Source organism: Cebus imitator, unplaced genomic scaffold, assembly GCF_001604975.1.
Source record: "Cebus imitator isolate Cc_AM_T3 unplaced genomic scaffold, Cebus_imitator-1.0 Scaffold384, whole genome shotgun sequence".
In the NCBI taxonomy this organism is placed as follows: Eukaryota; Metazoa; Chordata; class Mammalia; order Primates; family Cebidae; genus Cebus; species Cebus imitator.
In genome coordinates this window covers 891,768-913,945 of record NW_016107699.1, presented here as the reverse complement: position 1 = coordinate 913,945, position 22,178 = coordinate 891,768, and the positions used below count along the sequence as shown (strand labels likewise).

Sequence of the window (22,178 nt, the reverse complement as noted above, 5' to 3'; positions counted from 1 at the left end):
TGTGGGCCACTGCCTCTAGGTTCTTTCAACTCTTCGGTTTTTGAGTACTTCTAGCTTTTTAGTGTGATATTCCATTTTATCTTGTATTTTCCTTGCCCTAGACCTGAAATCCACTGTTAATTCAAGAGACTTTGATCCTTCTAAAGGAGGAAGATACTTACTTGGTTGGCGTAAAAGTAATTGTGGCTTTTGCCATTACTTTTAATGGCAAAAACTTCAATTACTTTTGCACCAACCTGTTGAAACCAAAATACAGATACTAGATGTCATTGTTTGTAGGGCCTTTCAGTGGACAGAGCTGGAGGAGATGTGTGTTTGTATATGCATGAGTATTTATGTACTATATATGTGTACACAGTTTTATATATACAACTTACGTATGTTAAATACACTTCATGTGCCTCATGTGAGTGGTTGTGTTTGCAGTTCTATTATAAACGTTTAAAATTGAGTGCCTAGGCCTGGCATGGTGGCTCAAGCCTGTAATTCCAGCACTTTGGGAGGCTGAGGCAGGCAGATCATGAGGTCAAGAGATCGAGACCATCCTGGCCAACATGGTGAAACCCCGTCTCTACTAAAAATACAAAAATTAGCTGGGTGTAGTGGTGCATACCTGTAGTCCCAGCTACTCAGGAGGCTGAGGCAGGAGAATTGCTTGAACCCAGGAGGCAGAGGTTGCAGTGAGCCGAGATTGTGCCACTGCACTCCAGCCTGGAGCCTGGTGACAGAGTGAGACTCTGTCTCAAAAAAAAAAAAAAAATTTTTTTTTGAGTGCCTACTTGGTGTGTTAGACTTACCACATCATGGGAGAATAGTTGGGTATGTACTAGCTCTGAGTGAGGCAAGAGTGATGAGTTTGGGTTTCTGTATTGTGTCATTAGGAGGGAAATTAGAGTCTGTATCACAAGCCAGATGTCTGCCACTCCTTAGTCACAACTGAGTAAAAGGACAGTCACTGCCCTCACAGGGTCTCATTCATTGGTTTATTGGGAAATGGGCTTCTGAATACAAACACCTCAGGACTGTGAGCTCACTACACACCTGGGTTAGCCGTAAGTGGGTGGAATGGTCGAAAGTGCGTCCTAGACGGAGGTGGGTTTGGGCAGAAGAACATTCAAGGCAGGAGCAGCACATGCAAAGAACAGTGCCGTCAGGGGCTGGTGAGCGTTGGGCTCTCCTAGACTGAAGTCCATGGCACCACAGTGAACGAGGGTGCTAGTGGGTGCACTTTGGCTTTGAGGAACTGATCTCGTCTCTGTTCTTGGCATCTGGACACCACAATGGGACGCATGGGTAGACCACCTGAACTTAATTATTAATGATGTCCTCAGTCGTTTTAAGTCTGCAGCTAAACAGCCGCAGAGAGAACCAGGACTCTAGGTATTTGTTCAGTAGATTTGTAATGACCCATCAGGTGATTAACCTAGAGTGTTAAATGCTTTTAAAATAAATTTTAATTATTTTCAAAACATGTTTAAGAAGTCACTGGTATACGTATTTAGAAATTAGTTGTATAAGTAATGTTACTAATTTTTGACTCTTGGCTATTGTGTGTGGTGGGCATATTTTAAATATGTTTGGTTTTAACTCTTCATAGAGAAGCTCACAGATCAGGTGATGCAGAATCCTCGAGTTTTGGCAGCTTTACAGGAGCGATTTGACAATGTCCCTCACACCCCTTCCAGCTACATTGAAACGTAAGTATGCTGGGAATAGGGTCTCATGCAATTTGAAGAAACAAAAGGAAGACAAAGGAAAAACCATTTTGCAGTTACTCGGAACAGGAATAAATGTGTTTTTCATTCCATAGACATTGTCTCTGAGAGAGAGGCACTGGTAAGAGAGGAGTGACCCTATACCCTGTGCTTAGGCTCAGAGTTTGCTTGGTGGACGAGTAGAGTGTCGTCAGTTGTCTGATAGGAAGTGCACAGTGCCATCTTGTGGAGGGCTAGAGGACAACTGGTGGCTTCTTAACTAAAAGAACTACGCCTTCCTGGCTTACCCATGTAAGCCTGTGACACTGACACCTTAAAAAAAAAATTAGCTGGGCATAGTGCTGCACGCCTGTGAGTTTTCACTACCCCTCAGCCTGGGTGACAGCGAGACTGTCTTAAAAAAAAAAAGGTGGGGTCTTGCTATATTGCCTAGGCTGGTTTTGGTTTTGAACTCTTGGGCTCAATTGGTTCTCCTGCCTCCGCCTCCCAAAATTCTGGGATAACAGGTGAGCCACCACACCTGGCTGACACCTTTGCTTTCTTACAAGAGGCTTATGTCCTAGTGGTATTGCAATATGAAAATGAGAAGGATGGTGATCCTCAGATGGCTCGTCAGGACCTCCCTGTCTTAGTTCTGGAAGGAATTTTGGTTTTTGAGTTGGAGTCTCACCCTGTTGCCCAGGCTGTATTGCAGTGGCATGTAATAGCTAATTGTAACCTTGAACTCCTGAGCTCAGGTAATCCTTCTGCCTCAGCCTCCAGAGTAGCTGGAACTATAGGCGTGTACCACCATGTCTAGTAATTTTTATTTTTATTTTTTGAGAGGCATGAGCTGTTACTGGGCTTCCATCTATAACTGGGTCAGGGCTTGGTGTCTCAGATGTCCCATCTTACATACTGGTTTCCCCAGTTAGGACTACCAGGGCTATTATGACAAGAAGGGGACTTTGTATTTTTTTTGAGACAGAGTTTCACTCTGTCACCCAGGCTGGAGTGCAGTGGCGCACTGTCTCAGCACACTGCAACGTCTACCTCCTAGGTTCAGGTGATTCTCCTGCCACAGCTGGAATTACAGGTGTGAGCCACCATGCCCACCTAGCTTTTTTGTATTTTTATTTTTTTAATTTTACTTTTAAGTTCTGGGGTAGATGTGCTGAACTTGGGTTTGTTACATAGGTGTACATGTGCCATGGTGATTTGCTGGATGCTTTTTGTATTTTTAGTAGAGATGGCATTTTGCCGTGTTGGCCAGGTCAGTCAGAGTTTGCTTTGCCCATTTAGAAGCTTTTCAGGGGATTACTTAGTGGGTAAGACTTTTTCATGTTATTTTTTTGCAGATTAGATTGATGGGATAGAGTGATACTGAGCAGGAGTGGCAAGAATTGAGAATGAGTAATGGTTTCTGGTTTTCTCGCTTTAAAACTGGGTTAGTGGGGTGGCATTCTGTGAGAAGAACTGCCTGGGTGGCAGCAAGTTTGTGTGGACTAGAAGTGGTTCCTTATTGGCCATATTCCAGGAAAAGTGCCCTCAGGGGCCTGGGTGTAGTTGATATGAACGATTGGGAGGACTGCTGGGGGCACACTAGGGTCTGATTTGTTTAACATGCTTTGTCGTTTTACTTCAGTTGGAAAGTTTCAAAAATTAAACCAATTTAAAATTGTATAATTAGCCAGACATGGTAGCTAACACCTGTAATCCTAGCACTTCGGGAGGCCAAAGCGGGCAGATTGCTTGAGCCCAGGAGTTTGAGACCAGCCTGGGCAATGTAGCCAAACCCCATCTCTACAAAATGCAAAAAAATTAACTGGCCTGGTTGTGTGCACCTGTAGTCCATCTACTTGGGATGCTGAGGTGGGAGGATCATTTGAGCCCAGAAAGTTGCGGCTGCAGTGAGCTGAGACTGTACCACTGCACTGCAGTCTGGGCAACAGAGTAAGACCTGTCACAGTAAATGAACGATCACTGCAAAAAAGAGGTACAGATGCCAGTGAGAGTCTTCCATGTTGTTAAGCTCTTTATGCTTTTCCTTTGTTTTCATCTACTAGCAGTAGTTCTAGAATGTTAAACATTATTTGAGAGTCTTTGCTTAAATTAAGGACCTTTAGCTTGAGGTAGCTGTGGTTATGTTTAACCCAGGAGAGGTCCTTTGGGATGCAAGGCAGTTGTTCGAGTACCTCCCAGCCCAGTGATCCCTATGTGAGAATTGCCTATTGTGCTGTGCAGTGTGTTGTTGGAGGGTAAGTCATGCGCTTAGACTTCAGTACTCTGATCATGTGAATGAGTATTCAAGATGCAGGACCCAGGGCCTTGCCCCAGGTAGATTATTTGGGTCTGTGATGAGGCCAGGAATCTGTTCTTCAGTCCACATGATTGTGACCAGGGGCTTTATTTTAAACACATAGTTCTGATGGGTTAAAAACAGGGATTTCTCTTCTGATTTATAGAAGTTATACATACAAACTAAAATATTTTTTAAAACATAAAACAGGATTGAAAGACAAACTCATCGTTGGCCTGACTCTAAAAGACAAACTTGTGTTATTTATGGTCTGTGTTTCTGGGATTTTTCCTCCAGTGTGTTAACAAGTGGACTCTTGCGTGGCACTGAGTATTCCAGGATGGTGTGATGATGAATAGGCCGTGTTTGAATACTGTTGAACTTCCATTGTGTAGTTTTCAGTTTTACGGATCTATTGATGGACACTCCTGCATGACTACTTGATTAGGATAAATTTTTTTTTTTCCTTTTGGTAAGATAGGGTCTTGCTCTGTTGTCCAGGCTGGCGTGCAGTAGTGCAGTCATAGCTCCCTGCTGCCTTGACCTCCCAGACTCAAGTGATCCTGCTGCCTCAGCCTCCCGAGTAGCTGGGACTACAGGTCAGGTGCACACCATCATGCCTGGCTATTTTAAAAAGTTTTTTGTAGAGAGGGGTCTTATTGTATTGCTCAGGCTGCTCTTGGAGTCCTGCCCTCAAGCAATCCCCCCACCTCAGCCTCTCAAAGTGGTGGGATCACAGGCATAAGCCACTGTGCCCAGCCTGAAGGATAAATTCTTAAAGGTAGAATTACTGCGCCCAAAGAACATTTTCAGTATTTCTGCCCTTAAGAAAGATGAGTCAGTTAGAGGGCTTCTTAGCCTTTAGCCTCGTAAAACGTAGGCGTTTTGTTTTGGTTTTAATTGCCAAATTGGTAAGGAATAGATGAGCGTTTTTAAATGTTTACATTATTTTGGATATTTTATGAGATTGAATCTTTCTTCATGTTGGACAATATGTGTTTATTCTTTTGTGAATTGTCTTTTCTGCTTCCTCCTGTACCCTTTTTTCCTATTGGGATGTTCATCCTTAATGATTTTTAAGAGGCCTTGTTCATGGTAAGGATGTTAGTTCTGCTAACCTGAATTTATTTTAATAGAATAGAAAGGCATGCTTCCTTATTTTGCAGGCATGAGGATGTTGTCTCTCTTATTCCCTTTTTTAGTTTACCTAAAGCAGTAAAAAGAAGAATTAATGCATTGAAACAACTTCAGGTGAGATGTGCTCATATAGAAGCCAAGTTCTATGAAGAAGTTCATGACTTGGAAAGAAAGTATGCAGCATTATACCAGCCTCTCTTTGACAAGGTAGGGGGCTCTGTTAATGAGTTTAATATACAGATAGTCTCCAACCTTCGACGGTGTTATGTTCTGATAAACCTAGTATAAGCTGACAACATCTAGGGCAAAAAGGCATCTCACCTCCCGGATATATAGCTTAGTCTGGACTACCTTAAACGAGCTCAGAACACTTTGATCTTCCACAAAGCCTGTTTTATAATAAAGTGCTGAGTGTCTTGTGTCCTGTACTGAATACTCCACTGAGAGTAGAACACAGTGTGGCTCTGTGGGTGCCCAAAGTGTGGTACCTTCCGCACCGTCGTGAAGTTGAAAGTCTTTAGTCGAACCATTGGAAGTCGGGGAACATCTTTATTTTAGATCTTTAGGTGAAACATCCAGAGTTACCCAGGGAAACATTCAATATTTTTCTTTGAACCTTAAGAATTAGGATCTTAAAATAGTTATAACAATAGCCAGTTTTCAAAGTCTTTTTGTAGACATTATTTATACATTTAACTCTTGAGTTTCCAAATAAGCTAATAACATAATTCTCATAAGGCTTCATTTTTATGTAGAGAAGAGAATTTATCACCGGTGATGTTGAACCGACAGATGCGGAATCGGAATGGCACAGTGAAAATGAAGAGGAGGAGAAATTGGCTGTAAGTCTTTAGAAAAATGTGACTCGTGTTCTGTTTAAATACTGTTGAAAATAAACATTTTTACATGCTTTTTAATTACTAGTAAACTTCGGTGCTTCTCACAGTAGGTGCTGCTGCATCATTAGGTTGGGTGTTTAGATTCCTTTCTGATGCGGATCTAGCATCTGACACAGCCCTGTCAGTTAATATGAGGAGGAAGATGTAGTGCCGCCTCAGTTATCTGTGGACAGGAGCATATCGAAATAAGGGATCAGACGAACAAAGGTCGAAACATCAGAGAAAGCAAAGATCAAGAGGAGATGCTCCTGTGTGCTCAGTCACTGGAAGATGGGGGGAGTTGTGAGGCGAGTACCTTTCTGCTCAGTGGCATGGACTAGCGTGCTCCCTGAGAGGTGCTCAGCCAGTGGATTGGTTGGGTATGGTTGTTGCGGTGTGACCGTCAGTCACCCGCTCACAGCCGCCTTCTAGTGACTGGTCCCATTCCAGTGCTTTGAAAACTCCCAGTACACAGGTTAACTTTGTCAGCCTGATTTTATGTTTGGGAGACAAGTAACTTTTATCCTATGATTAATTTTTTGCAGTTTTTATTTGTTTGTTTTGAGGTGTATGATAATTTTGGTGGCCATATGTGTTTTTGATCCTTTAAACATACGTAGAACCTATAGCCATGGCTATAGATTAATATAGTTGTGAATCATTTTCCTACAGCTGAAGGGAAATCTGCCTTCACTGATTTAAAAAGCCTGCAAGATCATTTCATCATAACAATCCCATTTGGCAAGACATTGAGAATTTACCATGGTTCCGTTTAGTGTTGTGTTTTACTTCCCTTGGTCTACCTTTTCCATGGGGCCTGATGTTATAGAACTCCCCTGCACTTTGCCAGGTAGCCTTTCTGGTCACTTTCTGATGGTTGCATAGTGTCCATGAAACGGCATTTATAGCCATTTCCTTAGAGCTGGGTAAGTTGCTGAGTACTTTCTTGCTGAAGATACTGCTGCAGCAAATTATTATTATTTTTTTTTTTACTTCAACTTACTGCCCCCTGCCCCGCAAATTTTAACCAAAGGTCAGATTATTAGTCCAAGTGGACTTATTTATCCTTGCACTGGACTTTTTTCACTCGGTGATAGATGTTCTGCACATTTGCGTTGCATCTCCCTAAGGTTGAGGTACAGTCTTTGCGTCTGCATTTGTGGTGACGATTGTCTCAAGATGGCACCTCATAGAGCTAGCACAGGGTGGCCATTCCCAGAGCCGGTGGCACTTTGTCATCTCTTTAGTTTTTTCACCTTTGATGTGAGATCATATCATGGACTTCCATGTGGACGTAATGTCTTGAATGCTTTTTTCCCTCAGAAATGTGAAAAGTGTCACATGGCCCAGTGAGTGGCTTGGAGATGCAGACTCTGAAAGAAAGGATTTTGATCGGAGATAAGACAGGGTTTGGAAGTGATACTGAGCATTAAGCCACTGAGTTATTTGTAAATTTGTATTTTTGTGATCTGTTTGCATCTTTTTTTTTTTTTTTAGGGAGACGTGAAAAATAAAGTAGTCATAACAGAAAAAGAAGCAGCAACCGCTGAAGAGCCAAATCCCAAAGGAATTCCAGAGTTCTGGTTTACGATCTTTAGAAATGTAGATATGCTAAGTGAATTAGTCCAGGTAAGCACATTTCTAAGTTGTAGAGAAATTACTTGGTAGTCTTTTTTTTTTTTTTTTTTTTTTTAAAGAGACAGAGTCTCACTCTGTTGCCAGGCTGGAGTGCAGTGGTGCCATCTTGGCTCACAGCAACCTCTGACTATCTGGTTCAAGCGATTCTCCTGCCTCAGCCTCCCTAGTAGCTGGCTTACAGGCATGTGCCACTACCCAACTAATTTTTGTATGTTTAGTAGAGATGGGGTTTCACCGTGTTGGCCAGGATGGTCTCGATCTCCTGACCTTGTGATCTGCCTGTCTCGGCCTCCCAAAGTGCTGGGATTACAGGTGTGAGCCACCACATCCAGCCTACAAGCCTGCATGGTAGTCTTCTAACATTACTTGTCTACGGTATTTTTGAAGCACTAAACTCGGCCTTTGAAAGGTTGTTCATGGTGGGCAGAGGGGCATTTTCTTTGACCAGGACCTCAGGTGACCAGTCCTAATCTCACAGTGAATGGTTTATTCACACTGGTGAATAAACCACTTCCATGCTGTCTTTTGCAGCTTTTGGTAGAAAGCCAGGTACCTCTGAGTCTCATCCAAAACTTGCCAATCAGTTCCTTACCTTTTACCCCCTATAAAGGTCTCTTGCCTTGCCTGTGGAGAAGCCTGTGAATAGATTTCAGAGGCCACCTCCATCTTACTGTGGTGTGAGTGCACAGGAAAGCGTCAGAGTAGGATAATTAATTTTGAAGGGATGAAGGGTGTGCGTACACACATCTCTAAGTTTTGAACAAGTTGCTAATGTTTTCTGAACATTTCTTTTGAAAAAGTACTTTTTTTTTTTTTTTTAAAAGGCCAGGCATGGTGGCTCATGTCTATAGCCCCAGCACTTTGGGAGGCCGGGGTGGGCAGATCGTTTGAGACCAGCCTGGGCAGCATGATGAAATTCCATCTCTGCAAAAAATTACAGAAGTTAGCTGGGCGTTGTCGTAGTGTGCGCCTGTGGTCCCAGCTCCTTGGGAGGCTGAGGCAGGAGGATCACCTGAGCCCAGGAGGTCGAGGCTGTGGTGAGCCATAATCACGCCACTGCACTTCAACCTGGTGGGTTGCAGAGTGAGACCCTGTCTCAAAAAATATGTATATAGCCAACCTTTCTGTTTTTGTCTTGCCTTGACATTTTACTTTTTATGGTGAAATGGTGAACAAATTAAAAGATAACAAATTTGGTTTTTCCTGAAATGAGTTGTTACAGAAGTTTCTAGAATACAGAAACGAGTCTTGCCTTAAGTCTCACTGACTGACTTGCCTTTGGTTTTTATTGCTCCAGAGTCCCCAGAAACAGCTTGTCTGCATTCAGACTTGCTCAGGACAGCTTCAGGCTCTGCTTGTGTGGGCAGTGCTTCTCCCGTCCGGAGCATAGCCACTGTCCCTTGCAAACTGCCCTGTTGTCATTTGCACAGGATTTTACAACTACGTTTTTAATAGTCTTCAGAAATGTATCCCCTTGCTGCCTCTGCTGCCTCCCTTCTTTAATGCTTATCCTTTGTCCTAAGCCAAACCTTAAGAAAATACGAAAAGAATGATGCATTTCTGACTCTCCTTCAAGACCAAAAACCATCTACAATAGAACAGCCTTGGTTTTCCTGATATGAGCTTCCTTTTCATATGAAAAGATAGAATTTAAGACTACTATACCATACTTTTAAAAGAATGCCATGAGCCAGAATTTTATTGGAAAAATTAAGTAATGTGTACCAGAGCCATGGTCTGCCCTGACTGTATAGCCCAATCACCTGAGCAGCTTTGAAAACTAGCAAAAACTAAATGCCTCATCGATCACCAAGGCATTGAGAGTTTTGAGGTGGTTTTAGGAAGTCCTCCTGTGACCCCTTAAGAGTTGAGAGTTGAAAATCCCCATGGCAGGGAGCAGGTGGAAAAACTGGCTTGTAGATTATTTCTTCTCAGACTTCGGGGACACGGGGAGTGATGTGGAAGTGCAGATTCTGGTTCTGTGGGGCTGCCTGTCTCACGTGTCCTGGGGTGACGCTTGCCCTGCAGGCTTGGAGCATCCTCACCTGGGATTAAGGGTGCAGCGATACATGATTTGGGAGCTGGAGTTAGGTGACTTGAATGGGTTTTGGTGTCCTCTTCTGTGCGTGCGGCAGCCTGGTTGGTTATGGTGTTGGGGTCACTGCCTTGGGTTTTGACAGCACAGGGGGGCATTTGGCCACATTTTGATGGGGTGTCCCTTCTCATTCTCCCAGCACCTTTGTTAGTGTCAGTGCTTCTGTATTTCAGCCCTGAAGTGTCTTACTGCTTTTTAAAAGCTTAAAAAGATATGCAGGAGTTGATAAGAGTACTCATTTAATAGCAGAGAATGAAGAAATGTTATTTGTAACCTCATAGCAGGTAATAGTAGCATGTTCTATTTAGACTTTTTTAACAGTTGTTTTTTAATGTCTGGTTTTGAAGTCTGCCATTTTTGAGAGAAGCCCTTTCCTTTTTAAGGGACGTGGTCTTGCTATGGTGCCCAGCCTCGAGGTCGCTAGAGCCACTGACGTGGCTTTTCATAGGCACAGTCGTAGCGTACTCCTCTTAATTCTCCTGGTCTCCAGTGATCCTCCCGAGCAGCTTGGACTACAGGTGTGCGCCACTGTGCCCCAGTCATTCTGGTCCAATATTAAATCCCAAAGACGGATTGACTTTAAGTCCCTTTGTTCTAAATTTGGGAATTGTTGAAATACATTTCTCCAAGTAGAGTTTTGAAAATCTGAGATAGTAGCTTTATGATCTAAGTGAGATGCCTCCTGTGTTGTGCCTTTGGTTCCTAAGTCTTGAGTGTCTGCTAACGTGGGGCATTGCATTATATCTGCCCTGGACTTGAAAGTTTTGGCTCACAGGTACATGGCTGCTTGAGGAAATTAGAACAGAGTGGTTATTTCGTGAAGTTTGGGAGAACATCAGCGGGCACTGCTCCTTTGAGTGGGATGAGTGTGAAGTTCCCAGTGCCACCTGTGGAAAGCATGCTGGTGAAAATGCTCATCTTGGTGGTCCAGAGCCAGCGTGTATTTCGGTGGGCAGCACGCACAGCGTTGGAGACTGAACGTCGCGTGCAGGTGTGGCACATTTCACAACTGCCTTTGGGTTACTTTTTGTCTAGAGACATGCAGGTATCTTTTTGTTGCTGTTTCTGTTTTGTTCTATAATGGCAGAAGAATTGAAAATTAGGGCTCACTTAATGGAAAGTCAGGCACAGAAAGGTAAATGACCTCATGGTCACACTCATGTGGGAGCTACAAAAACAGCTCACCAAGGCGGAGAATTGTTAAAGGCTAAGAAGGAGAGAGGGGGAGGATAAATGGGGAGAGGGCTGTCACCAGACACAGAGCACTGCTAGATGGGAGGAGTAAGTGCTGGTGTTTTGTAGCGCTGCAGGGTGACCGTGGCTGACGGCAATTTAGTGTATATTTTCAGAAAGCTAGGGGATGGGTTTTGAATGTTCAGAAATAAATGTTTGAGATCGTGGTCCCGATTCATTACACATAGTAGACCTGCATCATAATGGTTAATTCCCAGACTTCGGGGGTAAAGAAGTGACTACGGTGTTAGAAACGATGCGCCTGCCGCTAGGGCGTGGTTGGGAGGATTCAGGTCTTACCACTCCTCTTCTGACTTTCCTCACTTGGACTTTCCAAGCTGACAGGTATTGGCAAACTCTGAGTTTAAAGAAATACCGCTTGTCAGATGATACAGCCACAGATAAGAATTTGCACACTCTTCTGGTGCCTGCAAGTTAGAGATCAGACACACTTTGTGTAAGTGTTCTTAAAGAAGTGACCTGTGTGTCTTGAGTTTTGGATGCGATCACGAGCCACGTAACACATTTTGGCCAACAACAGACTATGTGTAGGCCAGTGATCCTGTAAGATTATGATACCTTATTCTTTTTTTTTTTTTTTTTTTTGCGGCGGAGTTTCGCTCTTGTTACCCAGGCTGGAGTGCAATGGCGCGATCTCGGCTCACCGCAACCTCTGCCTCCCGGGTTCAGGCAATTCTCCTGCCCCCGCCTCCTGAGTCGCTGGGATTACAGGCACACGCCACCATGCCCAGCTAATTTTTTGTATTTTTAGTAGAGACGGGGTTTCACCATGTTGACCAGGATGGTCTCGATCTCTTGACCTCGTGATCCACCCACCTCGGCCTCCCACAGTGCTGGGATTACAGGCTTGAGCCACCGCGCCCGGCCAATACCTTATTCTTATTGTGCCTTCTCCGTGTTACCAGCTGCTTCCAGTATTGAGTCCAGTCACATGCTGTGCATGTTTGTTGCCTAGGAGCAATAGTGTATAGTAGGCTGCACCATCTATCTGTGTGTAAATGATGATCGCACACAAATTGCCTAGCAGTGTTTCTCAGGAGATGCCCCCGTTGTTAAGCCATCCACAACTTTATTGCCACAGGTGGGGAAGCTGGCTGCCAAGGCTGTAGCTGATCTAGCCTTCTCTTCTGACTTCCAGGCTTCTGCTCTGCCTCCTCAGAGAGGCTGCAGACCAGCAGTCTTGCTTGGTGGCTTTGCTGATCTCTGTGTGCTGTGGCAGCTGCCGGCAGGAAAGCAGTGAAGCCCTTGCCCCGGTATTGCAGTCAGGCAGTGTCAGTGGCACTGCCCTTCGCTAGCAGTGATAGCCACCATTGCCCCACGCCAGGGAAAGTGGACACCTTGGTGCTGCTTCTCTGTGACAGGGAGTTGGTGAATAAGTTTGGGTTCCTTCCTGGTAGTTATCACTTGACAAGGGCAGAATTCGAATAGGGCCAATGATGCAACATCTGGGAGCCTGTTCAACCATGACTCTTGGGGAGAGATGTGTTGTGTTTTAAAGTCCTGTTGGAAATATTTTTCTCTTTTTGATTAGGAATATGATGAACCAATCTTGAAACACCTTCAGGATATTAAAGTGAAGTTTTCTGACCCTGGACAGCCTATGGTGAGTACTGACTTGACCTTCTGATTGGCATCAGGAGTTACTCAGTACCGCATTGCCTGTCTGCTCCCTGAGAGTTAGATGGGGATCCCGTTGCCTTCCTGTGTCCCGCTTGGCACTGTAGTCGTGAGTCTGTGCCGGATGATTTGGCGGTGATTGAGACCATGTGATGTCCCAGAGCCAGATGGGCACTAACACAGGAGTCAGCTTGCAGCTCCTAGTCTGGGGGGGTGTCCACTGTGCCAGGCCTCGGTCTTGTAGTTTGTTTACCCTGTTGGGTGGAGATGATACCATTCTCTTCCCAAGTGTCTTTCAAGTTTGCATGCGTCTAATGCATATTTTTAAAGTTTAAAGGGATGGGAGGTATGTACACATATGATCAGCACTTACTCAGAAATCCGAACCTACTGGGTTTTACCCTTTTAAAAAAGTGCAGATAGGACTGAAAAATGTTTTTCTTTCTGGTCTTTGATTTGTCCTGAAACACATCTTTACAAAATGCTTGCTACGGTGTGTCATTGCACTAGTAATGTTAGTGGCATGAATCGGCCTGCCAGTTGTTAAGACAAGCTTCACTATATCAGCCCTTATTTTATCTGAGGAAACATATGCTTAGCTTCAGATAGCCTCGCTGGGCTGTCTCACCCTAGCCTGGTTCTTCCAGGCAGCACTGTTCGTAACCCGTCAGCCTGGCTGTGGCTCACGGGTTCCATTCCAGTGCAATAGCATTTCCAGCGGCACATGACTGACTGACTGGTGGCTTTCAGTTTCAGGTCTTGGAGACAAATGCTGCATGAGGGGCCATGGGTTAGGGATCTTGGGGGTGGGTGGTACTGGGGACCTGGGACCAGTCAGCAGTCTCTTCCCTCCTTCCCGTCTCAGCACTGGGGCCCAGGCTAGTGGATGAGGGCCAGCATGAGTGGGCTTTCTTTATTGCAAGTGCTGCAGGTAGTGCCTGGGGCAGTGGCAGGGGTGGGTGGTGGATGTATCTGTATCTGTCCCTTCTACTTTTTCCTGTCTGTTTTCCACTGTGGAAGGTGACATTCAGGTGTCCATCTCTGGGGAGGGGGGCACTGGGAGCCAGGAGTGATCCCTGCTCACTAGCTGGGGGCTCCCTCCAGAGGGGACACCCCATCTTCCCTTCTCCATGTGGGTTATAGCAGGTCCTTCTTCCTGGGCTTGCATCACTTCTGTTAAGACTTGATCACAGTGCCCCTCGGAGCTGCCTGGGCACTTCTGCCTAGTTGGCCCTCATTGGGTGTGGTGTATGTGTGGTGCTTTAAGATTCTGTGTTTTTTCCTTGTTCTTCTTACCTGTGATTCATCTAGACTCAATTAACTTTTTTTCCCCTTTGGGTCAGTTCCTTTTTTTCCCTTTCTTTTATTGGACACCTGTTTGATGATTTCCGAGGTCAGTTTTCCTTCTCAGCCTGTCATCTTATTTTCTCCATCTCTTGGTGACTTTGGACTAGAGCTCTAGTTGTGGTAGACTGGGGACTACCCTATTAGAAAAGTCATATGTGCCTACTCTAGAAAATTTAGAAAAGACAGACAAGTGTAAAGAATGCTGTACAAATCCGTCTTCTGAAAGTAAATCTGAGCAGCTTCCTGAATTTCCCCATACGCTTTTTCCTCTGTAAAATTATGATGAAGCATCTAAGGCATTTTAAGTTATGAAGAGAAATGAGACTTCAAAGTGAATCTTGGCTGATGTTTTTGCATCTCCTGACCGTGCCTCATGCCCTTCCCTTGAGTGCTTGCCCACCTGGACACACAGTGCATGCGTGTGCCACATGGCTTCTGCCACGCCACATGGTGTGTGCACAGTGTCACCTGCTGCCCCGTGGCGCGGGCTTGGCTGGGGGAATGGCTGTTACTGCAGCCGTTGGATAGAAAATGGTTTAACATTCCCTTATGTGTGCCACCTCCCCCATTGTAAATTGTTGCATTACGATCAGCATACTTGAACCCAAATTTGTGTTGAAATGTTTTGTTTTGTTTTGAGACAAGTTTCACTCTTGTTGCCCAGACTGGAGTGCAGTGGCACGATCTTGGCTGCAACCTCTGCCTCCCGAGTTCAAGCAATTCTCCTGTCTCAGCCTCCCACGTAGCTGGGATTGCAGGTGTCCATCACCACGCCCAACTAATTTTGTATTTTAAGTAGAGATGGGGTTTCGCCATGTTGGCCAGGCTAGTCTTGAACTCCTTGCCTCAGATGATCACCTGCCTTGGCCTCCCAAAGCGCTAGGATTATAGGTGTGAGCCACCGCACCCAGCCGTGTTGAAATGTTTGATAATTTCCTTAGTTTAGATTCCTTTCATTGTAATTAGAGTCAAAGAAGATGAAGCTTTAGAAGGCTGAAAGGTTGTTCACTTGGGATTAAAGGCATGAGCCACGCAGGCCCTGCCAGTAAGAGTGAGCATGATTACCATATTTATGGCTTGCCTGGCTGTAGTGTGTGTGAGTGGAGCATTCTTATCTTCAAGCCACTTTTCAGTTGGGCAGTTAAACAGTTGAATCATCTTCAGTTGTGTTTGGGTTATTATTGACTAAACAAAGGCAGAGGGGAGAGGAAAAAAGGAAAATAGGGAAGAAATATGAATCTATAGGAAAGTAGGTTGGGAGTGGTAGCTCATACCTATAATTCAGCGCTTTAGGAGGCTGAGGTGGGAGGTTTGCTTAAGCCTGGGAGTTTGAGACCAGCCTGGGAAACATAGGGAGACCTGGTCTTTAAAAGAGAGAAGAAAAGGGAGGGGGAAAAAACAGTTGGGCATGGCGAAGGACCGCAAGTATGGTAGTATCGTTTGTTTTATGGGGTCACCCTGTGCCCTGGGTTGGTTGTCCACACTGTGGTCACAGCCTTGAGCAGTTCTGGAATCGTAGCAGTCTCTCCATTGGTTGGCTGCTTGCCTTCCCTCTTTGTTAGTGTTTTTTTGTTTTTAAGCCCTGGAGGGTTGGGAGAAACAGGTATCATCTTTGATGCTGATTCCTTGTAGCTGCCTTCCTTTCCTTGTGATTTTTGCCAGGCAAGTGACTGGCCTTTGCTTTGTTTTGTGTGGTTCATCTGCAGTGCCTGACCCACTTTGCTCTTGCCCAGGCCAGTGGAGAGCTCCTAGCCAGATCCTGCTGCCATCCCTCCAGAAACCGACTAGAGTTCTCCCTGATTCTGACTTCCTAAGCCTCATGCTCCCTCTCCTCCTCTGCCTTTCTTTGGGAGTTATTTTTTCACTTCTCCTTTGTGGAAGTGTTTTGTTTGAATGTATATACCTCTGTGTGTGTGTGTCTGTGTGTGTGTGTGTGTGTGTGTGTGTGTGTGTGTGTGTGGAAATTTTGCTATATATATGTATATATATATATTTTTTTTTATTAGTCATCTTAATTTTTTCTCCATTGATGGTCTTACCATTACAATGAAAAGTAGAAACAGCTACCATTTAGCCAGCCTTGCCTATAAACCTGGCTCTGTTCTAAGTGATACAGATTAACCATGAACTCAGAGAGAGTGTCATCTCTAGTGTACAGATAAGGAAACTAGAGCACGGAGACTCTGAGTAGCTGCCACAAATTGCCCAGCACTATAGGCGGAGATGGGATTTAAACCCAGGCTGAGTGCAGAATTGGTCTTGTAAACTGTCTATAAATTACTCAACCAAGCTCATCTTCCATGTTTTTCTTTTATAAATAGGGATGAGGTAAATGTCGTGGCACATATCGATGCGTCCATCCAGGTGTTTTCGTTAAGTAGAACAAATTCCTCAAAATAGAATTCCTGAGTCAGGGAATATGCCTTTTGTTTTATTTTTTTGATATTATCAAATTATCCTTCATAAATCTGTTGACAGCATATGAGTGTACCCAGTACCCTAAAATCCTGGCTGGGGCTACATATTTTTGTACATTTTGCCTCAAAGAAAGGCATCTCATTTTGGTGTTCGTGTGTGTTACCTGTGAGCATGAATGTCTTGTTGCTGCTGTTGGCTGTTGGATTTTGTCTGTGTCTGTGTTCATGTTTACATCCTTTTCCCGGTGTGCTCACCTCTCCTCCAGGTCTGTAGTGTGCTTTGTAAGTGAAGGATGAGCTTTCCGTCCTTGTAGAGATGTGTCCTTTCCTCCCACCCACCTCCTGGGAGAAACGCTGTGGGGTCACCACTTTTACTGCACAGCACGGAGTATAGACCCTGGCTTCCCCCGGTAGGGTGGGGGCTGGGGCTGGGGCTGAATGGAAAAGGAGAGGAGGGGATGGGCTGCTGGTGCCCCCACCTTCCCCTAGTCACCTTCCCTCCTTCCAGGAAGCAAGGGCTGGGAGCAGCTGAGAGAAGCTAGGGTTCCTTAGGAGAGCTTGACCTCCGTTGGTGGGGAGGTGTTGGAGGGAGACCTGCCTTTACTCGTGAACTGAACGAATAATTCCCTTCAGTCCATCATTTGTTACTTTAACTTCATCCTGATCTTTTTTGCCATGGAGTAGTTTTACTTGTTCCATGGTCCTATCTGTTGAGCTTTTCCAGGATAGCTTCTAGTAAGTGTTGTGTGCTCTAAGCATTCTGTCCTCGTTATTTTTCGATTTTAACTAGTGCTTACTCTGAGTTTCTGCTTTTAGTCTTTTGTGTTAGAGTTCCACTTTGAACCCAACGACTACTTCACCAACTCAGTCCTGACGAAAACCTACAAGATGAAATCAGAACCAGATAAGGCTGATCCCTTTTCCTTTGAAGGTCCGGAGATCGTGGACTGTGATGGGTAAGAAAATGTCATTCTACCTTGTTTTTCTGAAACAAAATCAAGAGATAATTATATAATTTTATGGTTAAGATAGAAATAAGGATTTAAGTGCAGTCTTGAATCTGCTTGAAAGCCTTGTAGACAGATACTTCAATTGTCTTTCAGTTTGGGATTGCTTGTAGTGCAGAGCTTGGAGTTGATGGCTGAGCCTGGAAATGTGTCACATGGTTGCAGATGCAGGCCTTTGGGACAGTGCCTGCTTTCTTCTTTTTAATGAAAGTGTTAGGTTGTCTAGATACCATGAATTGAAGTTCTTAAAATTGAACTGATGGATTACCCTCAGCAAATAGATACTTGTTGAATGAATGAGCCTCATTCTAGGGCTGTATTGATCAGTTAATTGCTTTGGAAATAGGTGGGGGCAGCATTGCTCTTGTTTGACTCATACTGATTTCAGTCTTTGTAGATCACTACAGAGAGAAATTGGTTTAGAATTAATTTCTGGAGGTTGGTTTGATTGAGAAATGGTTTTGGTCTTGACTTGAAACAATTACCCTTCTTTACCAGAACCAAGTACTAATTGTTAATTCAGGACTTTATTAAAAGTCCTTCTGGAGTAATTGAGAAAGACTGTTTTTCAGGGCCAGGCCATCATGTGAGAAACAGGCCTGGTCTTTCCAAGCGTGTTCTTAAGCAGGCAGTACTCAGGTGCTGCCCGGCGTTTCCTGGGTCCACGGTCATTGAGCATTAGAGTGCATGCGATGCTCAGCCCTCAGCTGACATACCCAGGGCTACTGTGGTCCTCACTGGCCTTGCTGGAGGAGAGCGGGCTGGGCCACCTGTTTACTGTTTTTCAGCTTGTCCCGCTCACTTGGCTGCCTTGAACAGCAGCAACTCCTGCTTGCCTGGGAAGCTGTGGACAAGCACTTGTGTATCATGCAGACTTGATGGGGCTTTGCCACAGAATACACATTTCAGAGTCTTGATGAAATGTCTTGGGAAAATGATACCATTGTTCCAGAAGTCTGAAGTTTGAGGCAGTGGTCACACCCAGGTTGCAAGAGGACCAGGCCATTTCTCTTTTGCCAGCCTCCAAGTGAACTTCATGGGCCACTGCATTTGGTTTGCAGATTGGTTTTATGTAGTGTTGTTGGTTTGGCATAGAGCCGTGGTTTGCTTCCTGCCTACATTTGTAATGGATTTTTCTCATGGAGTGTGTGCTCATGACAGCTGTCTTGTCCTGGTAGGTGTACTATTGACTGGAAGAAAGGAAAGAATGTTACTGTCAAAACCATCAAGAAAAAGCAGAAGCATAAGGGCCGAGGCACTGTTAGAACAATTACGAAACAAGTACCCAACGAGTCATTTTTCAACTTCTTCAGTCCACTGAAAGGCAAGTCTGATGGGTTGTTAATATTCATTTTGTACTCGTATAACATAATTTTCGTCACCTGGTAGATTCCTAACACTTGGAGACTGCAGTTCTGTTCTTTCAGGCAGTTGTGGTCAGTAGGGGCACATTTGCTGTGTCCCAGGCTGTTCTGTTGGCGCACTGGCAAGTTTATGTCGGGGTCGGAGGTAGTTAGGGTCAGTAAGGGTAGGATTGTCATCTTCTGCAGAAAAGGGAAGAGCTTTACTCTGCTTGGCTACAGCCCGGGCAAAAACTCTTAAGAACACTGAAAGGAGTGTTTCCTCACCGGGACACCTGGAACACCCTTCACCAGCTGTCATTTCTGCCCCTCTGTTGTGCCACCAGGGACTGCTCCCAGCCTTGGTGGAGAGCTGCTGGGTTTGCTCTCCAGGGACCCGTGACTGCTGTGCCCTGGTTCTAGTTACGCTGCTTTTGGGTCATCTGCTCAGTTCCCCTTTTCTTGTACTTTTGTTCATGCATCATTTGATAGAAGTTTTTGGAATTCATGTGTTGTGATAAACAAGTAGTTGGGATTTTCGTTTTTGAAAAACATTGGCAGAATCACAGCTTGGAAGCTCTTTAATTTTCCTGAGTGGTAAAGATGAAACCATTAAGCTAGTAAAAGTTGACCAATTGATTTTAAGAGTAAATTTCTTGGGATTTTTCATATGATTTCCTAATCGTGAGAGAATGTGAAGGTCAAGCTACTTGTCAGTGTTAAAATACTCGGATTCTCTTTAGTTCCCATGAACAAAAACATGAAGTGAAGAGATGCCAGCCCCTGCTGCAGATAATCAGTGAGCATTTTTTTGTATGTGGGGCCACAGAGCGGCTCTCTTCCAATCTGAATGTTTGATTTTGTCTGTGAGCTTAGCACCCTCATTTATCAAGCTCCCTTTCAGAGTTTAGTCTGCTGTTTTAATTGTGGTGCCTATTTTCTGCAATTAGACTTTGAACCTAGAAGATGCAAGTATATATGGTTTGGGGAATAAGAGCAGTCATAAGCTTAGATATTACATTTCCATTTTGGGGAAGATTCCTTTTAGACACTTGGGTTGGGCGTTCTGGAGATAATCTGTGAATCCACCATGAAGCCAAGGGGCTTTAATTTCTGGAATCACTGACATTGTGTAGGCACTTTTCTTAAAACTGATATAAAAATAATTTTTAGAATAAAAAGAGTTGATAGTGGACTCAAGGGAATTTTTAAGTGTGGTTTTTTTTTTTTTAGGTTCTAAAACTTTCATGGTATGATGGTTGCACAATTCTAAAATTAATGAATTAATGCACTGAAAGTCATAAAGTTGTACATTTAAAGTATATGCCTTTTATGGTATATAAATCTCATCAATAAAGCCACTTTTAAACTAATCAAACACATAACTTAATATCAAATATGATAAGTGCTATGAAAAAAATTGAGGATGGCTAGGGGGTAGGTAATAGGGTAGTGAAGGAACAAACAAAACGGACTCCCGTGGTGTGAAGTGAAGGACGCAGTAGTGAGTCCAGCACCGCCTTAGTCGTTGAGGCTGAAGAGCCAGTCCAGAAGTCTGAGTGCCGAGAATCCTCATGCTGATTCATGGCGTGGGCCAGAGAGCGCTGGGGGAGCCTGCTGCTCCAGCGTTTAGACACCTAGCCTTGCTCCAACCCATGCCTTAAACCCCTGGGTGACGCTGGCACACGGAGGCTTGGGAACCCTGCCTTGCTCATGGGTGGTGTTCATGCACCCAACGCTTCTGTCTCAGCAGTGAGCAGAAAGTGCTGCCACAGTTGTGGTGGCTTAATGGGAGGAGAGACTCAGAAGAGCCAGTGAAGATTGAACAGGCAGGTATTCTCGAGACTCAGCAAGAGTAAACACTCAGCTCCTGATGAAGGGCCGGGTCTTGTAGGAAATGTTTCTAAAATCAGGGGTTTGGGTCATATGCCACTTGAACGTTGCACAGCTTCATTGTGGTTAGAACCTGTCTGTCTTGGTGTGCTTAGCTCATCCAAGCATCAGCTTTCGGTGAGGAGCTGCGCCACTCTCCAGGGGGCACTGGTGGGCGTTTCAGCGGCCTCCAAAGGAAGCGTAATTTCCTCCTCTCTGAGATGCAGTGCCTTAGTAACACTCACAGCTTATAAGGCTTAAGGACTTTCTCTTCTGCACCATCATGTATAGTTCTGCAGGGCATGAGTTAAATTGCCCCATAAAGCACAAATAACCTGAATGGCCACAGTCTGGGACTGTTTGCCTTTCCTCATGTTAATACATTAACCCTCTCAAAATGGTCTTCTCAAGCTTGAGTGCCAGCCCATGGTACATGATGGAGGAGGAGAAGGGAGGGGGGCTAGAGGCACTCGGACCAGCTTCAGAAGTGGTGCATGGAGCTTGCAAAATGTCTTTAAGGATGCAAGGCTTTGGGAATTTCTAGTTTAAACCTCAAGGTAAGAAATGTTACATTTTGTCTGCCAGCAAAGCTTCCTCCTGTTTGGGCTTTAAAATTCTAAGGAGTTGTCACTGTAACTTGAATATGTTTTGTCTTTTCTTTTTCTAGCATCTGGGGATGGAGAATCACTGGTAAGATTTATGTTGTTAATAGTCTTATTTTTGTATTAAAGACTTTGCTGAGTAAATGTCTACTTGTTTGAAAATGTCCAGTTCTGGCTGAGTATGGAATCAGTATGCCTGTAATTTTAATGCTTTGGGAGGCTGAGGTGGGAGGATTGGATGAGTCCAGGAATTTGAGACCAGCCTGAGCAACATACCAAAACCCCATCTTTACGAAAAATTAGCTGGCCAAATTTGGTGGCTCATGCCTGTAATCCCAGCACTTTTGGGAGGCCGAGGCTGATGGATCACCTGAGGTCAGGAGTTTGAGACCAGTCTGGCCAACGTGGTGAAACCCTGCCTCTACTTAAAATACAAAAAAAAAAAAAAAAAGCTGAACATGGTGATGGGTGCCTGTAGTCCCAGCTACTCGGGAGACTAAGGCAGGAGAATCTCTTGAACCCAGGAGGAGGAGGTTGCAGTGAGCTGAAATCACACCACTGCTCTCCACTAGGTGACAGCAGGACCCCTGTCTCAAAAGATAAAAAAATAAGTTAGCTAGGCATGGTGATGCACTGTGTAGTTCCAGGATCGCTGGGGCCCAGGAGTTTGAGGCTGTAGTGAGCTGTGATTGCATCACTGCTCTCCAACCTGTGTGATAGAGTGATGCCCTGTCTCTTAAAAATAAAAAAAATCCCTTCCTGTTTCTTAAAACGCTGGGATTAATTTGAAATCATTACACATCTGGGTAAAAGTATGTGTTTCATATGTTGCTGGTAGTAGCAAAAGTGTAGTCCTTGAATACTCCCTGTTCCCTGCGTGTGAGGCTCCGACACTGCCTACTCTGGCCGAGACCTTTGGACAAGTAGAGGAGCTTCCTACTTTCTCTGCCAGTTTTGCTTCAAAGTCGTTTTTTTGTTTGT

At 44.6% G+C, this 22,178-nt stretch overlaps 1 protein-coding gene and 1 non-coding gene across 6 annotated transcripts in view; both read left to right on the top strand.

Annotated features, from left to right (window-relative positions):
* Nucleotides 1-22,178, top strand: part of NAP1L4 (nucleosome assembly protein 1 like 4) — a 65,850-nt gene that overhangs the window by 14,962 nt on the left and 28,710 nt on the right. For all 5 annotated transcript variants that reach the window (XR_005196759.1, XR_005196758.1, XM_017507730.2 and 2 more), the window contains exons 4-11: nt 1,598-1,697; nt 5,196-5,337; nt 5,886-5,972; nt 7,506-7,637; nt 12,527-12,598; nt 17,193-17,332; nt 18,562-18,707; nt 21,263-21,285. Coding sequence is in view for 3 of the 5 variants with exons in the window: in XM_017507730.2 (XP_017363219.1) it covers nt 1,598-1,697; nt 5,196-5,337; nt 5,886-5,972; nt 7,506-7,637; nt 12,527-12,598; nt 17,193-17,332; nt 18,562-18,707; nt 21,263-21,285 (842 nt within the window). In the remaining 2 variants the exon portion in view is untranslated. The remainder of the gene's footprint in view (nt 1-1,597; nt 1,698-5,195; nt 5,338-5,885; nt 5,973-7,505; nt 7,638-12,526; nt 12,599-17,192; nt 17,333-18,561; nt 18,708-21,262; nt 21,286-22,178) is intronic.
* On the top strand, nt 13,261-13,383 carry LOC119468128. The gene has a single exon (XR_005196763.1). It is a non-coding gene; the product is annotated as a small nucleolar RNA SNORA54 (small nucleolar RNA).